At 39.1% G+C, this 19,124-nt stretch overlaps 1 protein-coding gene across 6 annotated transcripts in view; it reads left to right on the forward strand.

The window, feature by feature from the left end:
• The window catches only part of MGAT5 (alpha-1,6-mannosylglycoprotein 6-beta-N-acetylglucosaminyltransferase), a 109,008-nt gene that overhangs the window by 79,530 nt on the left and 10,354 nt on the right, over positions 1 to 19,124 (forward strand). For all 6 annotated transcript variants that reach the window (XM_015634692.3, XM_015634693.3, XM_015634689.3 and 3 more), the window contains 4 exons: positions 6,940 to 7,089; positions 14,723 to 14,869; positions 17,585 to 17,701; positions 18,483 to 18,557. In XM_015634692.3, the coding sequence (XP_015490178.1) occupies positions 6,940 to 7,089; positions 14,723 to 14,869; positions 17,585 to 17,701; positions 18,483 to 18,557 (489 nt within the window). The remainder of the gene's footprint in view (positions 1 to 6,939; positions 7,090 to 14,722; positions 14,870 to 17,584; positions 17,702 to 18,482; positions 18,558 to 19,124) is intronic.

A 19,124-nucleotide genomic window follows, 5' to 3' on the forward strand; every position in this document is an offset into this window, starting at 1 on the left:
TGACCCTTAATCCTAGAAGAAAGAGTCTAGATTCATTTTGCAGTACTTGCTGTTTAGGGATTTTTTGGGTTTTTTTTAGGTTGCTGAGAGAGAAGTCAGAAGGTTGCTTGTACCAGAAAATAGGCATCAATGCATAGCATAAGTATATGATGACTGCTTTAGTATTTTATTATAGTCTATTAGAGTTGTCTTGAAAATATTTGTATATTTAGAGGCAAAATAATGTGTGAGTTTCTTACTAATGCCACTTGAAAAGCTGGGCATTCTCCTTAAATATATACTGCCTGCATAGCAACTTTTGAAGAGCTGCATTGGAAATGGTTACCTTTGGCTTGTTCTCAATGGGAAAGCACATCACTGAGGCTGTTCACACTAAAGTCTTCCCTTTATAGCACCATGTAATGAAATGTAATTTCATGTTATTACATTCCATGTAATGAAATGTAATTTCCCCATGATATGCCCTCTTGCACAAAGCAGGAGGAAAGTCCCTTCCTTCTGGTTGGTTTTTGTGCTTCATGTTTAGCATTGTACTTTGAATGAATATTTCATTTCAACTTTTAAACTAAAAGAAAAATAAGTAAAAACAAACAAAAACTAAAAACAAGTTCTCACCCTTTCTCCCATGTGGTCAGTGCACTCACAGACTTGTCTTGTGGTTGTTCTATTTTGTGTTCCTCCAAATGTGCAGAAGCACTGGGGGCTCATCAGTGGATCAGAAGTTACCCTAGAGCCTGGTGCCATGAGCACTGTCCTGCCTTATGCCACAAATACAACAGATTGGAATGAGCCAGACACTTCAGCTCAGCAACATTTCTGAAATTCACCATTTCCTTCTGAAAGCAGAATGGATCAGAAATGAGTAAATCAAAAGAAATGAGTGCAGCGAGTAAGCATGCACTTTTAAAGGCTTAATCTTTAACATTTATTATGAAAATTAGAATTTATTATGAAGGAGGGAAAAAACCCTACTTTTTTAATGGATATTTACCTGCCAGTGATAAGCTTCTCACTTTGCAGAGCTCTTCAGCTGCAAAATGAATTACTGAAGTCTTACAGTACTAACACAATCATCTATTATTACTTGGTTAGCACAAAACCAACACAGCCTTTCCTCCCATTGGTGCCCCTTCCTATTTTTGTCTGCACCCCTTCACTTTTCTCCTTCAGCAGTTACAGTGCACAAGGATGTCTCATTGTTGGTTCTGGAAAATTCCATTCAAAGAAGAGGAAATTTCTGTTTAGATGTTGGTGTGCTTTGCATGACAATGAAATTGTCAAATCTGGGGAAAACCTCAGTGTTTAAAAAGCCCCAAACCTTCATGGATTAAAAAGATGAGGATAGGAAACTGGATGGGGTTCTTCATACTCTGCCAAAAATCCTAAGCCTTCACTGAGACATTTTTTTCATTCTTAGTGCAAAAATTATATGTGTACCAACGTGAATTTTATTCAGAGGTATATGGTGCCTAAAAAAGAAGCCATAAATGGACATTCAGGAAGAGCAAGAGTGTGGCAAAGTTATATAATACTTGCCTTGCAAATTCTCTCTCTTTCCAGCTTTTCTAATCTGGTGTATTTCCTGAATCTGTTTCTCTGTTGATAAACTGTCTCTTCACACATTTTTGAGATCTCAGTAAGAGGTGATCTCAGAGTGGTTGTTTGATCATGAACCTAGGCAAATATTTTTGCCTCTGCAACTTTCTCTGTCATGGAGTCCCTCAAATCTATGACCTGTTGCAGGAGAAATTGTTAATTTGAGCATTTTTCTAAACCTGTCCCCTGTGAGCTCTTTTTGGATTGCTTTGTATAAGGCATTTTGAATGCAGTCACTATCTGTGTTCTTTATGCCAACTATGGGGTTTAAACCTCCCTCATATTCTGACAAGTTGTCTTTTCCAAACTGAAAAATTGTTAAAGAATTTCTTGCAGACAATGTGTAGAACTGGAAACTGTCCTGTATCTTGTACCCCTCTCAGAACACTGTCCAATATTTTCAGCTTCTTTTTGAGAAGTGCATTGGTGTGTGAGGAGGGAGAGAATGGTTTTTACAGAATAGTTCAATAACATTCTCTTTATTTCTGAATTTCTTTCCCAAAAATTCCTGTAATTTACTTGATTGGTGAGTGGACTGACTGCTACTCAACAATGCACTGATTCTTTTTTATGGGCCATAATAATGTGTTATTATAATGTAAAGTCTTCATTCTTGAGTGATGCTGGTTAGCTCAGGGGTTTCTTTCCACACTTGAAGTGAGGACTGGTTTTCAACATTTCTGTCACTTTAGTTAAATTACCAAACATGTTTTATTTCTGTGAGAAGAAGTTGGGAAGCATGTTGAAAAATACTTTGGGCACTAGCACAAAGTGTATGATCCCCATATTCATGGTTAACACTCAGTTTTGTACCATACAGTGCTCAGTACAAATGCCAGAGATTAATGTGTTAACTTCCTGTGTCTGAGACTAGTAAGTCTTGTGCCAGCTAATGCCTCCTTGTTTAGTTGTATTAGTGATTAATATATACTGGCTGATATCTTAGTTTTGAGAACAAGGACTGTGTGTTAGAGAAAATAAGGATAATAAGTACATTATAACTTGACTACGTATTTGGGATACTCTCAAGGACAAAAGATTCATCAAAAGAGCCAGAACCATATTCAGACAAGTCCATGGCAATAATTAGCACATGTATGTATTCAGAAAATGTGATGAATATCTATCAGTTTCAGGAATATAACCTGGTCTCTTAAGTTACTGAGCATGCATGCTTTGGGAGAATTTCCCATGCATCCAGTGCTGCAAATAAAGTAATGTCAGCTTTTTAACCTGACTAATTGGTTGGAGAATTTATTTCCTGGGTTTTGGTGACAATTGAATTTATCAGATAGTCTCTTTTCTAGTCTCCCTGTCCCTTAGATTACTTGAGCTTTTTCAAAAGCTTAAAAACCCCAGGTGTTCAATATTAAGATGTTTTTATGCAATGTTTTGAAATCAGTTTGGGTTTTGTTACTGTGAATAATGTCAGCATACTTTTGTCATTTCTCTGTTCTCTTTCACATGATGACTGTTCATTCACAAGAGTGATTCCTAATCTCTGCCCAAGAGATTTAATTCCTTTAAGAACTTCAAAGAATTCCTACAAGCTGATTGGCTTCTTTAGAAACGTTACCAGTTTGGTGAGAGGATTTCCTTGGACAGGAAGAATTGTCATTGTCTTTTGATGGGTTTATGTGCTTACATAGTTAACTCTTTATTTAAATTTCAGATTACTTGTTCAGTGTAGAATTCATACTTATTAGTCATGAATCACTGAATCTTCTCCACATCCATTTATAAATTCAGGGCAGTTTGAAAGTTTCATATTTGACTTCAAGGAGACTTAATCTACTCTTTGTGACTTACCCCTGTAAAACACTGTATGTATTTGACTCTTTTAATATTCCCCAGCCTTTGTGCACTCTTCTAGCTGCCTGTAGACAGGATTTTCATTATTCAGGCATGTCTTGAGAAGTCTTTGAGAGGGTGACAGTTCTCGAGCAGAGATTATGTTTGTGTCACAATCTCGATTGTCATACATTGCATGTACACTGCATTTTGGCTCACTTTTGACTTGACACTTCTACAGATAAGCACCCAGATGACAGGACTTCTTGACTTTACAGTATGCATTTAGGATACACACAAAGATGTATCCCAGTCCTTGCTTTTCTGAATTACATTTGTCAAGCTTTATAAAAGCATTGCCTTTTGAATTTAACAATGCAAGGAAGCGAGGCTGGGTATTTGGACTGTTTTACATATGTTTTGCAGTCTGAACTTTCAAGCCATAAAGCAGTTGAGGACTGAGTCAAGCTCTTCTGTAATGCAGTTGGCCTTTAGAGGTGTTTAATTTCATTCAGTGCTGAATTTTTGGTGTTCTGTGAGGGCACCTGAATGGCCCAAAATTGCAAAATACTTGGACTAGCAAACTGTTGGTAAAGCAGGGTTGTTAATTACTACCAGCTACTACACTGAGGAAACTGAAAGCAGAGTTTAGGTCTTGATGAACCATGTTTCCACCACATATTTTTGTAGCTTTTACATTGAAATTTTTCACCCACCAAACTTAAAATTTCACCTCTTCATACTGTGTCTTCTTGTCAACATTGTCCTAGGGAAAGACTTATCAAACAGTTGTCACTTGATTTCTTTGGTGAGAAAGGCCTTATCATGATGCTTTTAGAAGTAGGTGGAAATGATTGATGAACAGTAATAACAGTTCTGCAGTCAGTGATCAACAAAAAGTACTTTTCTGAATGGCATGTTTATTTTAGCTGCTGAAAAATTGTTTCAGAAAAGGTTTGTGTAGCTGTTACTCACTGTTACATTTCCATTTTGACTCTGAGGAGAAATAATTTGCCTTTTTTAAATGTGATTATCTTCCTTTCTCTGGGTCTAGGTTTGCAGTATGGACAGCAGGGTGAGCAGTGCAGTCTGACACAAACCAGAGAATGTCAGGTTTGCAGTACTCCCCAGCAGCTCATGACCTTGTCTCTTTGAGTCAATCTTGGAGAAAGTTCAAGTGTTTTAAGATAAAATAATAATTATATCTGCTCCCAAGTGAGCAACTCAGGAAGCAGATAAATAGTTGAAGGAATGTTAGTATTGTTTGCAAATCACATTTCTTTATTTACATATAGCCTTTCTATTTATAAATGCCATTTTTGCACTCTCCCATTTTCTAATTCTTTTTAATGGCTGGAATTTGATTATGTCTCCTGATTATTTTTCTGAGGTGGCTTCCTAGAATACATACTTTTATGATCCAAAATAACACTTGTCTGCAAAGAATGTGGAAATTTAGGACTACTTAATTGCAAAAGGAGACAAATGTTAGTGAGCTTTAGGTAAAGTATAAGGAAGGTGCTAATAGTACTTTTATGGTACTTTATATATTATTATGAAAGCAGTTGTTTTTGACTCAAAGTAAAGGAAATAAAGAAGTGAGGTTTTGGTTGGATAAATTATCCATTTGTTTGGATAATAAATGTTTTATCTGTGGTTTTAGACTGAACTGGGAAAGTCAGTCATATGCCTAAGTAATATCAGTTAAGGCTGTGTATGCTTAATGCCATTTTAAAACAGCTAAATATTCTGTAAAAGGGTTGTAAAATTGTCATTGCAATCTTGAAGTGCAATTTTAGGTAATCTTGGTTTTGTTCTTTCTAGCTGCTTGCTCCTCAGATTTTTCTTGAGTTAAAGTGCATTTTTGTCACCAGGGTTTGTGTCATGAGCCAGTAAGGTCTGAGACAGGTGTCTTGGTGTTGTTGCTACAGGTGGATCATGTCAGCAGTACCTGCTGCCTCCTTGCCTGCTCCTCCATTCAGAACCCTGAACACTCCAGAGTTCTGGATGTATTAAAAGCCAGGCAAGTAAGATTAAGGTATCCTCTAGAAACAAGAGCAGGCCACTCCTTTTTTATTTCTCCTGCTCATTTCCAAAGAAAAAGTTCTAAATGGATTTTCTCTTGACAAAGTGTACGAGTTTCTCACAGTTTCTAATTATGGTATTTTAGCAATTATGTGAGGAACATCTCTCACAGAGTAGCTCAAATTTGAAGTAAAAATTGGAGCAAGCTTTTAGTTTTTTGAGTAATTTGGGTTAATTAACAACGAGAGCAGCCACACTGAACAAGAAAGCATCTTTATCTGTTGGCTGCTTTGTGTAATACTTAGCCTAGGACATTGTCTGGCTGGTGCAGCCTTGGCAGAGATGCCAGGAGGGGCATTCAGGGATGGGGCAGCCCATCCTCCCCAGCACAAACAGGTCACCAGCAGAGCAGGCTGAAGGGACAAGCCATTGTTATGGACATTAAACACCCTCTGCTGCAATTAATTCAACAAGGAAGCTGTAAGAAGTAGCACTCATCCACCTAGACCTGATACCTGCTCCTCCAGGTATCAGGTCTAGGTCTCCAAAGACAGGATTTTCACCAGTCTACTTGTCCTTTGAATGAACTTCAGTAAAATTGTTGGCCAGCTTTCACACAGGGCTGTGGAGGAACAGTGCACAGAATTTACATGACAAAAATAGTGATTGAAAGTAGAATTGGTAAAAACTCACTTGCTGCCAAGAAGTATAGCAACTTGTTGCCTGATTTTAGAGCTATTACTAAGACTATGTGCAAATATTGAGGGAGAGTCTTCTGATCTGTGTTGCAGACTGCATGTAAATACAGTCTCCAGCTAATTGCCTTGGAATGCCAGTAGTCTTTAAAACTCAAAAAAACATATGGCACTGAAAATTAAAGTAATTCTTGTGTGCAAACTAGGATGGTGTACTATTTTTTTTTCCTTAATTTTTTTTTTTTTAAATGCAGTATTAAAGCCATTGCTCTTCTCTGGGTCCTTTCCAAAATGCCATTAAAGCATCAGGTAGGTGGAACATTTGTAGGTCTCTCATGGAACTCAGGCACTGGGTGTTTAGATAAAAGGGTGTGTTCAGTTACTCAGTCACCAAAGCTGCTTCTTACTAAGGTGACATTCACCCTTTTCTTCACAAAGAAGATAATTATTTTGCATCTTTGACCAAAACAGTGAAAATTTGGTATTTCAAAATGAGATTTTAGTATTTTTAGGTCAAGTATTGTTTCAGCTTGCTGAGATTACAGCTGTCTGATGCATCCTGGGTTTTGTCCAATTAGAAATTAAGAGGGCCTTGATATTGATTTCTTTATACCTTGACTATGAGTGAAAAAGCTTCAGTTTTCTTCCAATTTGGTAGGAAACCAAACTAATAATATAATGAAAGATCAAACATTATAGAAATCAAATAGGAATGAGTGAACTACTTCTTTCCCTGGCTTTTGTGGTACGGGAGATAAGAAACCAGCTCCGATTAAATATTGCTTCTTCAAATTCATAACAACTAAAAATATTCTTTTCCTTGCCATTACAGGATAAGAAGGCTTATCTGGATGTCATCCACACCTATATGGAGGTCCATGGAACAGTTCATGGGACAAGCACCATGTACATTCCTGGCTATGTAAAGAACCATGGAATACTCAGCGGGCGGGATTTGCAGTTTCTGCTGAGGGAAACCAAAGTAAGTTTGTCAAGCAGGAGTGGTGGCAAAAAATATCTCCAAATTGAGGGTGTCTGAAGTGCATGCATTTCACCTCCTATGAATAAGCTCCTAATTTAAAAGCACTGGAAAAAAAATTATCATGTGTAAAGGAGCTTAAGTTGTGTCCTGTGTGCCAAGAATACGTTTTTCATCGTTTTTCTGTGTTTGGTGGATTGACAGCTCATATTAGAGAATTGGGATGAAAACCTACAGTCTCATTTAACAACCAGCTTGAGAACCAGGGATAAAGGCATTTTTCATTTTCTTGAATGTGATATTCAGCTCAGGGAGATTATCAGCTGAGAATGTGCTCTGTTTTACATCCCTGAGGTCAAAGTTAGGTAACATCCAAAAGCTGCACAGCCGCATGCTTGCTCTGCCCTCCCAGTGACTTTAACCCAGAGCGACCCTGCTCGCTCAGGGAGAAAAGCAAAGCTGCACTTCATTTGCCATTCATGTCCTTCCTCTGCTTCAGCTGTGCACAGAGAGAGCACAAGAGCCTGGCTTTTTGTGGTGTGCTTTGCCTCTGGCTCCAGAGTCAAGGGAACTCGAGATAAGGGACGGGATATACATTGAAATAAACTTCGGTCCCCAGAGCTTTGTCGGGTTTCTCTGCCCTTCCCATAATTTTTGTGGCACTTTGCAGCACTAAAGCACTTTGGTAGATTACATTTAAATAGGATGTTTAACTTCAAGTTGGTGAAAGAAGGGGATTGTGTGTTAAAATTAGCAAAATCCATGGAAGTGCACCACTGTTGATAGTTTCTTGCTGTGCACTTCCACAGAAAAATCTCTTTAAAGAAAAGAAAAAAACAAGCACCTCTTAGGCTTCCCACACAACTGCAGAGATCTCCTTTTTTAAGTACTTGGGAAAATGATGGTAATTTGACACCTCTGTGTGACAGCTGTTGGTAAATTGAGTTTTTAAAGGCAACCACTGTGTGTATGTACTTGATGCATGCAGATACACATAGTGTTGCATATTAAAAAGTCAACATTTGCTTTCGTCATAGATAATCTGAGATTACACAGCTTTTGCCTGTGTGGAGTATGAAATCCCTGTGTTAATCATAATGTGGGAAGAATATTGACCTTGTAATAACCCCAGGCATGAACAGTGACTATCTCCTAAAAAAACATGGGTTCTAGTCACTGAAATAGTAAAATCAGCAAATGGACTTCATTTAGAATTAGTGAACTCCCTATAAAAATGTTAGTTCATAAAAATAGTTACATTTAACTAAGCCTTCCTCTAATTTTTTATCAGCCATCTTGCATGTATCACATCACCAAGCTTGCTTTTCAGTATTAACTAGGTATCTAATTGTTATTGGTTATATTTGCTGTGCTCTAAGATGCAGTGTAAAGACACATTCCATTTAGGACAAATTCAAGTTGATACCTATGTGTTATGCAATTTAGTTGTATGGATTTTGTGACAGGAGGTAGCAGACTACTTCCACTCAGATTTCAAGCAGTAATTGCTGCATCAGATAGAAGAGACTTCTTTGTGTTGGGATTGTGAAGTGCTCCTGAGATAGTAAATTGCTTATTTTCCACAAAAAGTATTTGGTGAAAAGCATGGATTTCTGCTGTACTGTTGTTAGAGTCCTAGAGCATTTTAGATTTTAATGATTTTTATTCTATTATTGTGTATTGGTTATGGTTGTTTTTTTTCCTTCATAACATTGGGGAAAATGCTTTTCAGAATTTGCTGCATTTTGTAGTAGATGGCATTGAGAAAATCATTGGTGTATTTCAGAAACCTGTATCAGGAAGTCAGGGTTTTAAAAACTACATCTGCAAGCAGTATTTTTATATATGGCTTTTCTGAACTTTAGTTAGCAGGTTTGCAAATGACAAAAGCTGTTTTCCTTTTAAGAAAATTATTTATTTAGAATACAGCCAGGCTAACAAAACTTTCCCCTGATGATAAGCCCTTAATTATCCATCTGCTTCTCCTAATACATAAATATTGTCAGGGAATGAGAGTGCAATGTATTTCTGATTTTGCAATGAAATGAAATTACATATGGCTTATTGCATCATGCATTTTGCTTATTATTCCTCTCTAATACAGTTTCAAAATATCTAATTGAACAGCAACAGTAAAACAGCAGCATCCTGGGATTGAAAGTGGAAACTGAGATCTCCCATCTGATTTGTCTGGACATTTCAGTTGGAGGGGGATTGGGGGTGGGTGGGGGTTTTTGTATTTTTTTGTATTTTTTTGCTGGCTGATGTTTAGTATCTCATGGGTACTCTGGCTGTTGTCAGCATATGGTTACCTGTCAGTGTTGATCAACAGACACACTTGCTGCCTGTGTGTTCACAGTTCCAGATTTTCATACCCTTTAAGAGGCAATACTTGAACACAGCTTAGTACAGAACACTGCTCACCTGTCACCAGTGGCCATCTGCTGCCTGTGTGGGTCACTTGTGTTTATATCAGATGGATCATGAGTCGAATTGCTAAAATAAGTGCAGGTTTCTCACAAAAATCAAGCTGACTTGAACAGGAGCTTTGTGCCTGGAGGAGCCCCGTGTGTGTGTGCACATGCATCCAGTGATGTTCAAGGACACTTTTTAATCATAATCACTTTATTCACTTGGCAACATGGCCAGAGTCCCCTAATGAATTTAGTTATGGACTTTTGTCACCAGGCTATCCGTGTGCTGTGAGTGTGGGAATAATCAGGGCTGTAACTGCAGGCTGGAAACATCTGTGGGTGCAATGCTTGTCTGGAGCATCGTGGGGAGACAGCAACCTTTGTCCTTAAACTTCCAGAAACCTCCATGTGTGTTGAGACCATGGGCAAGAATTGTCTGTCATTGGTTGTGATTTCAACACTGTGTTAGCAGGATTTTGTTAGGTCAGCTGACAAATGATCTGGTTTTCAGAAAGGGAGAGCTAAATAATAATTTAACAAATCACATGGTTCAGCCTAGTCAGAAGTGTCAGCTTATGCTGCACTGCTTTGCTTTGTCCTTAGCAAAATACCAATAGGTGACAGGCTCAGTCCTGTGATTCTTAATCACAGCTTTGCATTCCCAAAATGTCTTTGGTCCCTGCAGTAGCTGGTAGGACACAGTTATTCCGGGCAGTGTGGGGCTGCCATTTCATTCTGTGTGTGCTATAAAGCAGCACATTTCGGAGGGAGGGAGTTCTGCAGGCAGGAGGGGCTGTTTGAGATTCACCATGGCTGGTTCAGCTGTGTAGAGCATGACAAAAACGAGCCATGTCTCCAGTTCCTAATGAGAAGATGTAAAGCCATTCATCACGTCGGAGGACAATGGGGTAGGCGAGCTGGCAGCTTTCCTGCCGGCTCCCAGGGCTCCTTGCCAAGTGGACAGCTGGAGGAGTTGGACCAGGCTCTCTTGGAGGAACCAGTGTTGAATTCTTGAGAAATATTTCTCCTTTCAAGAAAGTTTCAGATGCAACTTTCTCCTGCAAGTCACTGAATTTTTCAGAGAGTTCAAGTTCCTTTACTAAGTGGGTTTCTCAATTTCTGTATGGGGATTAATAAAACTAGGAGCAACACCCTGCTTAGACATAGGCAAACAAACTTTGTTTTCATATTGCCTTTTATGATGGAATATATATTTACTTCTGCACACTTCATAAAATCAGCTGAAAGGATGTTTACCTAGTGACTCTATTCTCAAGTTGTTTGAACCACAAAAGGATTGACTTTTGCAGAAAGTACTTTGTATTTTGTATTGATGAGAAGAATATGACAAGATAGTTAACCTTTGCTATACTCCTCTTTCTGGAGCTCGGAAGAGAATATATAAGTTCAGTAAGGAGACATATTAAAGTGGTGATAAACCTACCAACCTAACAGAATAAATTAAATAAAGTGCAGTAATGTTAGAAAGGGGAGAGGAAAAGATATGCTCCTGTGCATGGAACTACAGCAGACTTTCAGGAGACTATTTAGTCTCTGAAATGTGAGATTTTTTTCTCAACTATTCAGCTAGTCATAATTACAGCAGTGAAGTAAAGCATTCACTCCATATTTTATACTTTTGGCTATAATTTAGGAAGACTCTTTACTTACTTATTTTAATAGTAGTCTGATGTGGTACTGTAAACTCAACAACAAAAAAGGAAAAACAAAAGACCCCCATATTGCTTTTCATGAGAGGGGTTGTGAGTCACTTTTTGTGTCAGAGATGTCTCCATGTAACTCTGCACTGTGAGAGGACCCTTTGCATTGCAGCAAGAGGAGTGGTGTCTTGGCTGGTGTGATGCTGGGTGGCAAAAGTCTGACATTCCAAACCAGAGGCTGAGTTCATTACAAAGGTGGGAAAGGTTCCCTAGGAGCCTTTGTTATGAAAATCAAACTGTTAAGGGTTTCAGCTTTACTCAAGTTGGGGCAGTGATGTTGCAGACACAAATCTCCTTCTCTGGGCCACGCAGACCTACAGACACAGACACACTGGGGCAGCAGACCTTGCTAAAAAGGAGTGGGGGAAAAAAAAAAACCCAACCCCACACTGCTGTTTCCATGTTTATTCTACTCCTGTATTTGTTGGCCGTTATCTCTTTTAGATAAACTTTTACCATGTCCATGGGGTGTGTCAGTGTGCACAGAGCCGGCTGTGCCGTGTGCTCACTTAAAGCTCTCCAGCAAAAATAATAGCTTTTGCTTTCAGAAACATTGGAAAGGTGAGAAAAATGCTCACAAACAGAATATGATTTTTTTCCAAGCACTAATCAACCAGTAAAGCATAAAGCAATTCTCCCCTGCAAAGCAGTTCAGCTGCAGCTAACAGAGTGAGATCAGGACTAATATTTTTAGGCACACGTACCCACTGTGGTGTTACCAGCTCAGTCACATTTGAAGTTTTGCAATATGGATCTTCAGCCCTAGGGTGCAGGTGCCTCCCCATGGTGACTAACCATGTAGGTTACCAGACCTACATCTGGTGAGAAATTACTCCAAGAGCCAGAGGCAGCACCTTCAGTGCTGGAGGCAGCAGTGTACAGCTACATCATAAATTAGGGGAAGCACAGTCTGGTCTAAATCTTCACTCTGTGGGACAGAGCCTTGTCTTCCCAACAGCCCCACCTGTATTGAAGATGGATGTTTGCTTCACCAGTACCTGAAAATGGTTGGTGGTTAATTCTACCTTTTCCTTTTCTCAGTTCTTTTTCAGTTAGTGACTCGCAGTATTTGCTGCATACTTTTAGGCAGCACCTTGACGGATTGTTTTAGCCTTTCTGGAAATAACAAGCTGCATGTAATTCAAAGGATTAGCAAATGAGAGCATCGTGACTTACAGAAAAGGCCTGTGTTCTCTAATACTTGCTCTTTTAATCATAATGAGTGTGACTTTCTTGAGGCATGTAAGATATTTCTGTTTTGCTCTTCATACCAGAAAAAAATACTGACTCCCTATCCAAGGAACGTTAGTTGTAGAAAGACTCACAGAATGATTTGGGCTGAAAAGGACCTTAAAGATCATCATTCTGCCATTGGCAAGGCCACTTTATAAGGGACAATTTTCTGGAGCAGGGTGTGGCTTGAGTTTGGGAATCTCAGCTGGTTCGATGATGATGTGCTGGAGGGTGATGGAAGGGCTGAAGGAAGGATTGGAGGGGCTGCAGGCAGCTGTGAGCCAGGCTGCAAGCTCAGGCCACCAGGCAGCACACACACACACAAACAAACACACCCTGTTCCAGGGATCACACACATCCTTCTTTCTTCCTTCAAAGGAGCAGTGCTGCTTAGAGGTAAGGTTGGAAAATGGATGGGAAACAGGTGGTAAGCTATTTATTATAGATTAAGTGATGGCAGTGCTCTCTGTGCTGTCAAAACATAAACCCATGTTTCTTTTCCCATGGAGCTTCCTCCCAAATAAATGGACCAGTCAGACACAGAACTCAGCAGTGCACAGCAGCAGTTTATTAAAAAAGAGCAAAATTAAGCAAACAACCCAGCAATCCCTATATCACAGACAAACACAGGATCGTAGGAGAATTGATACTTTGGGTTTAATTGCTGGTTCTCAGCTGGTTTTCTTCCTGAACTAAGGAGTAGTTTAAATAAATAATATTTTATCTGCAGATAAAATGCATGGTTTCATGTCCTTATTCCTTGTTTTCAAACGATTATCTTTTTGTAAATTCAGTTTCTTTTGAGATTATATTTAGTATGCATTTCTCTCACTGAAAGGTGGTATATTTTATGCCACATACAAAACCAGAATTTAGATCATTTGTCTTTAGCAGAAATAGCTTCCAGATCTTTTTGTTATTAGCCACTGGAGAGTTTCTGTAACATTTAAATCTGTGAGAGAGTTGAGAAACTTTTTGCAAGTAGGCAACTTCTTTAACCTGAATATTGAGAACTGAAATTACAATATTCAGCTCCACACAGTGAAAAATGTATATCCTCAGCTATGCTGAGAAGTGTTAACTTGCTTTTCTAAAATGAGCCAACTCTGAATTTATACTGTTGTTGCCATGGGTTGGGGAGGATTGATGCTGCAATGCCTTTGCACGACAGGGCTGACTACAGGTTTATGCATCAATGTTGGGATCAGCTCCTAGGAAGAGCCTCCCGCTGTGAATGTTCTGTTACTGGGATTTATTTCCATGTTGCAGAAGATTTAATGCAGAATAGTATACCTTGACCTCTTTAAATATGTGTCCTGATTGCATGACTGTCATAGTTATGAAGTATGTGCTTTATTTTCCTGATAAAAGCAGTAGCTATATATATATATATATGTATGTATATATGTACACATTGTTATGCAGCAGTACTGAGAAATTGCTGTTCCAACTCAGAGCTTGCAGTTCTCCCATTATACACAGACCTTCAAATGAAGGTGAAGAATCCTATATTTCATTCAGGGGGTTTCATTATGTTTGGCCAGGAAAGGGGTCAAGATTTTTTTCAGGCATTTAAAAAAAAAATTAAATTTTAAAACTCTGAAAATTAAAAAAAAAAAGTTTAATGTGTTTTCAGTGGAGCAGAGCAGTGCCTTTTCTAGAGCACCTGGGATCTCAGCTGGTGGAGGAAAAGCTTTGGGATGGATTTTTGCTCTGGTTTCCCGTGGAGGCGTTGAAACCTCTGAAGCCCCTGTGGGCTCTTGCTGCCGTGGTCCAGTGTCGTGAGCTGCTGTTTGCTGCCACCTACCGTTTTAATTAGGAGGCTTAATTAGTGTGCCAAGAGCATGTTCCTGTTGGCAAAGCCAGCGGCTTGGCTGCTCTGGGAGTCGGGCAAACACTGGTGCAGCTGTTCCTGGAGATTGCTGCCTTAGAAGCTGTACCTGTAGGAAAGCCCCAGCAGCTCCACTTCAACCCCAGCCAAACCACCAAGTTTTCCCCCACCCCAAAAAAGCCCTAAAAGGGTCTGTTGTTGCCTCAGCACCATGAAAATCCACCTCAGCTCATTACAGATGGTGATTGTCAAATGTGTTTTACAGGACATTGCGTTACTGCTGGGGTGGGAGGTGGTGAGCTGCTGAATTCCTCCCATTTTCTTTTTAGAATTGCATTTTCTTTACCTTTAGAATGGGGTTTTGCTTCTTTTAAGCTCACTCTTAGCTTTTTTGTGAATAACAAAGATTAAAATATCCCTTGTTTTATATTTTTCAGCTGTTTGTTGGTCTTGGATTTCCATATGAAGGGCCAGCTCCCTTGGAAGCTATTGCCAATGGATGTGCTTTCCTAAATTTAAGATTTAACCCACCAAAAAGTAGCAAGAACACAGATTTTTTCAAAGGCAAACCTACACTCCGAGAGGTAAGCACTATCAATCTTGGTAATTTTTTTACTGAAAATGCTTGTGGGTTTCCTTTTAACAACAGAGTGAAGGAGAAATTGCATTAACATTCAAGCTTTATTGCCAGAGGTGTGCAACTGCTTTTTTCTTTAGTCATTGATGGGAGTATCAGTCCTTATTTTTATAAGACAATTAAAATGGTGTTGTTAGCACACTTCAAGCTTTACCTCTAGATTTGCTTATAGGTACATTCTGCTACTTCTTACTGAGACATCATAAACTGAAATTTCACTTGGAAACCTGATGTTCTGCCCAGGAACAGATCATGTCATTTTGACACATCATTTGAAAGTGTTTTTATTTTGTTGAAGAAACAGACATTGCAGTGTACTGTGCAGCAAGTAAATAGGTGTTTAAGTAAATGATGAAAAGGGCATTTGTGGGTGGTTATGTGAGTTTTGGGATATATATTTTTTTTCTTCAGAAAAGACCTGTTCAGGGCACTGTTGAGTTCAGGTATTAATGGTTACCCACTGTGTTTGTGGTGAAATGCTTTTGGACTTTTGGGGAACTGACTCTTGAAGAAAACAGGAAAACCAAACTCCAAGCTTTCAAAACAGTCAGTGTGTTCAGACTCTAGTGAGAGAAGACTGAGGGTAACCAACCCCTCATCCTGGCACTGACTTCAGAATATTTTTCTTTTATTCAGTGTAGGTAAAATTCTGCCTATACTTGTAAACATTTAATAGCCACTATCTATTTCTGATATCAGCACTCGTGTCTGTGGCTATGGCTTGCTCATAGGTGTATGTACATGTATTTTTTATGTATTTACATCAAGGGAGAACTCTCAGGTGACATGCAGATGATGAGAACCTTACACAGCCACACTTCCCAATTCAGACTATGCTTGGGCCATATAAATTGTGTCCTGAGCAGCACTGGCTGGTTGATAAGCAAAAGATAGTTTCCCATTTGCCATCAGGAACTTAAATTCCTTACCATTTTATGATCCACAACTGTAATTGCCTTTCTTGTTATACACTGAATTCATGTCCTGTACAAGCTGAAGCTTGCCCCTTCTCTCAGTCTGTGTTGCTAACAAAGGGGACAGCAATAAGAGAATGCAAGCCAGTTTAAACTTTCTTCTTGGCCTTGACACCTTTCAAAACCTTTCTTCTGTGAGTCCCTCAGTTTTTGTCTCATTTCCAGTTGTTCTGTGCCCAAACACCATAACTAGTCAGGCTCAGTAAATAATCTAAACCTATCTAAGTGCTTTGTAGGAATTTCAGGGCTTGGGATCCATAATAAATCCCGATGGCATGTGTCAGCACTAACAGAAATGCTGTGTACCTGACTTGGACAGAAAAATAACCCCTATTAACTGCCCTAGTCCAAAGTATATCATGTATATCCATCAGGAATATTGCTGCCTTCACAAGCCCTGCTGACCTATCCTGAGAGTGACCTTTTCTCTGACTGGTCTTCACAACTCCATTTAAGTCTGACTGCCAGTAATCCATGTGCTGGCTCTTTGGGATTAAGGAAGCCTTTAAATGCTTCTCTCCATTCCTCAAGTGCTAAAGAAGAACAAAAAGAGCTTGTGTAGTTCTGTGACATGATTATCCATACAGGAATTTGAAGATAAAGTCTGTGTTTAGTGGTTTTGTAAAGTAACCTTTGCAAGTTACTATTCTCCACAAGCAAAATGCAATGGCTATTTTTTAAAATAGGTTTTTAAATATTTTTAGTAGTGAATGCAACAGTTTCTTGCATTCCCTTGAGGAAAAGATCAAGTACAGTAGATCTCCTAGAGCAGGAAAAGGTTCTTCTTCCAACAGACACTGCTTCCTGCTTCAGACCTTCTGCAATGTCTTTTTATCATAACCACAGCATAAAGAGGCAGCTGTATAAACATTGTCTACAAACAACCTATCCTGTGGGGTTCTTCGGTATTTATTGAAAAAGCAGTTTTCTTCTGAGGCTGGTGTGAACCACTTCTCTCTTCTGTAGCTTTTGCTCCCTTTGTGTGTTCATGTGCAAGTTCTCACTCCTGGGTGACCGGTTACAAAAAGTACTTACAGAGCTGTGCTGCTAGTTCTGAAAGCAAGTGTGATGCAGCTTTTCTCAGTTACCTTCTTGGATATTCATTGATATTGTTCTCTGAAAAAGTGGTGAGCAAAATATTGGTTATCACTCTTGGTGAGGTCAGGTTATTCTTCTACTCTCAGTCATGAGAGGCAGAGTTCTTCTTTTGTTATAAAAATTATTCTTTCTTCACTGTTGCTCACAGAAGTCTGTAAATGTTTGAAATTTGAAGGATGCAGGGTAAAGATGACATCTCTGGAGCCAGCCATTCAGGTCTAAGGAGCACTTGTGGCAGTGAGAGGTGGTGGCTCTGTGAATGAGGTGTGGGGAAGCAGGGTCATGGTGCAAGTAACTTCAGTAAACACCAAATCTTCTGGGATGTGGGTCTTTGTGAGGATTGGAGCCACAAATCAGAGGTGCACTTATCTTACTTGTGATCTGTGTTATCTGACTTTCAGTTTTCCAACTAAATTCACTCTCTAAATTTAAAGAGAAAATCTGAAAAGTAACTCAGAAGGAATGATGCTGACTGTTGTGTTCTAACTGAATTTTTGCACTGCCCTAGTGCATTTCATCCAAAAAGTGATGAGTGAGAGGCAAGGATATCTTTACACATTAATTTTTACCAATATAATTTCTTCTTTCAGTTGACATCTCAGCATCCCTATGCTGAAGTTTACATTGGCAAGCCCCATGTGTGGACTGTGGACATCAATGATCTTTCTGAGGTTGAGAAGGCCGTGAAATCAATTTTGAATCAAAAGGTGAGAAATGTGTCTTCAATTTGCTATCAGCACTTGGGGGTGTAGTGTGTTGTGCACATACAGTGTTTCCTAATGTTAGTCTAATGAGTGCTGCATTTTGGTAGGGTATTGAAGAAAAAATGGTTGCTACATATCTATGGTATCAAAATTCTCATGTTTCAGTACTGGATATGTCAGGTTCTTACTTGAAGAAAATGAGTGGGTGAATTTGTATAGAAATGAGAATTTTGAATGTGAATTATAAAGCAATCTGTGTTTTCTGTGCATTCAGGAGGAAGTTTTGTTGTTGATTCTTAGAGCATTGCAGACTCTGCACTGCTCAAGTCTGAGTTTGTAGCCTTGAGATTCCCAGAGAAGTGCTTGTGCACTCATGGTGTGGAATGGTAATGAGGGCACTTCAAGGGGGGAAGAGTATGAAGGCATTTTCAAAGGTACCACATTCTGTTTTGTCACTTCAACTTCAAAACTGAAACTTAGTTAAAACAGGAGCTCTGGAAACCCAGAGGGTCTCAGACTAGCTTTACATCTGCCACTTTGCAGTGTACCCTGAGTTTCCATAAACATAGTCATGAAGCAATTCTTACTGTCTTTAAAAAGGAGAAAATTCAGCTAACACTGCTGATGGTTTTTAAAGATCACTATTTGTTAATGAGTTTATTAGTAGGTTTTTTTGCTACCTGAGCTACAATGGAATATTTTGAACAGAAGCTGGTGTCACAGAGTACACCATGAAGTTGATTGGAACAAAAAGCCCTCTAACCTTAACACACTGTCTCCACAGATTGACCCTTATTTGCCCTATGAATTTACCTGTGAGGGAATGCTTCAGAGGATGAACGCCTTTATTGAAAGACAGGTATGAACTTTTGCTGTGGATGACTCTTGGATTATTTTGGAAAGAGAGGATTATCTCCATTTTAAAGCTTCTCAGTGTTGCTGCTGTCCAAGTAGAAATAGTAGCTGTGCAGACCTTGGCATTATATGAAAGCAGAAGGGCAAAGCAATTTGTCAGTGTGTATGTGACTTCCTTAGCTGTGTACACACACAAGAGCTTTGGCTCATGAAGGATCACTTAAATACAGAGGTACTTTTTGGTAGAATTGCAGTCTCTGGGCAGAATTGCAGCCTCTGGGCAGATTTTTCAAGTATTCAGTTTCAATCAATAAAGATTTAAATGGTTTGGAACCCAGTTACTTAAAGGACTTTTGGTCCCTGTGCATTACTGCCAGCTGAGAGCAGCAGAAGATGTTGAGTTGGAGTAATAAACTGCAGAGATTTACATAGGATCCTGGTTTCTAGAAATTGTGTGTTTGTTTGGACTTCTGCCCAAGCCAGATCTCTTTCAGTAGCCAGCTCTGCCTTTTGTTCTGGCTGCTGCAGAAGAGAGATAGGAATGACCTTTATCTCTGATACGTCATTTAAT

Source organism: Parus major, chromosome 7 (genome assembly GCF_001522545.3).
Source record: "Parus major isolate Abel chromosome 7, Parus_major1.1, whole genome shotgun sequence".
NCBI classification, from domain to species: Eukaryota; Metazoa; Chordata; class Aves; order Passeriformes; family Paridae; genus Parus; species Parus major.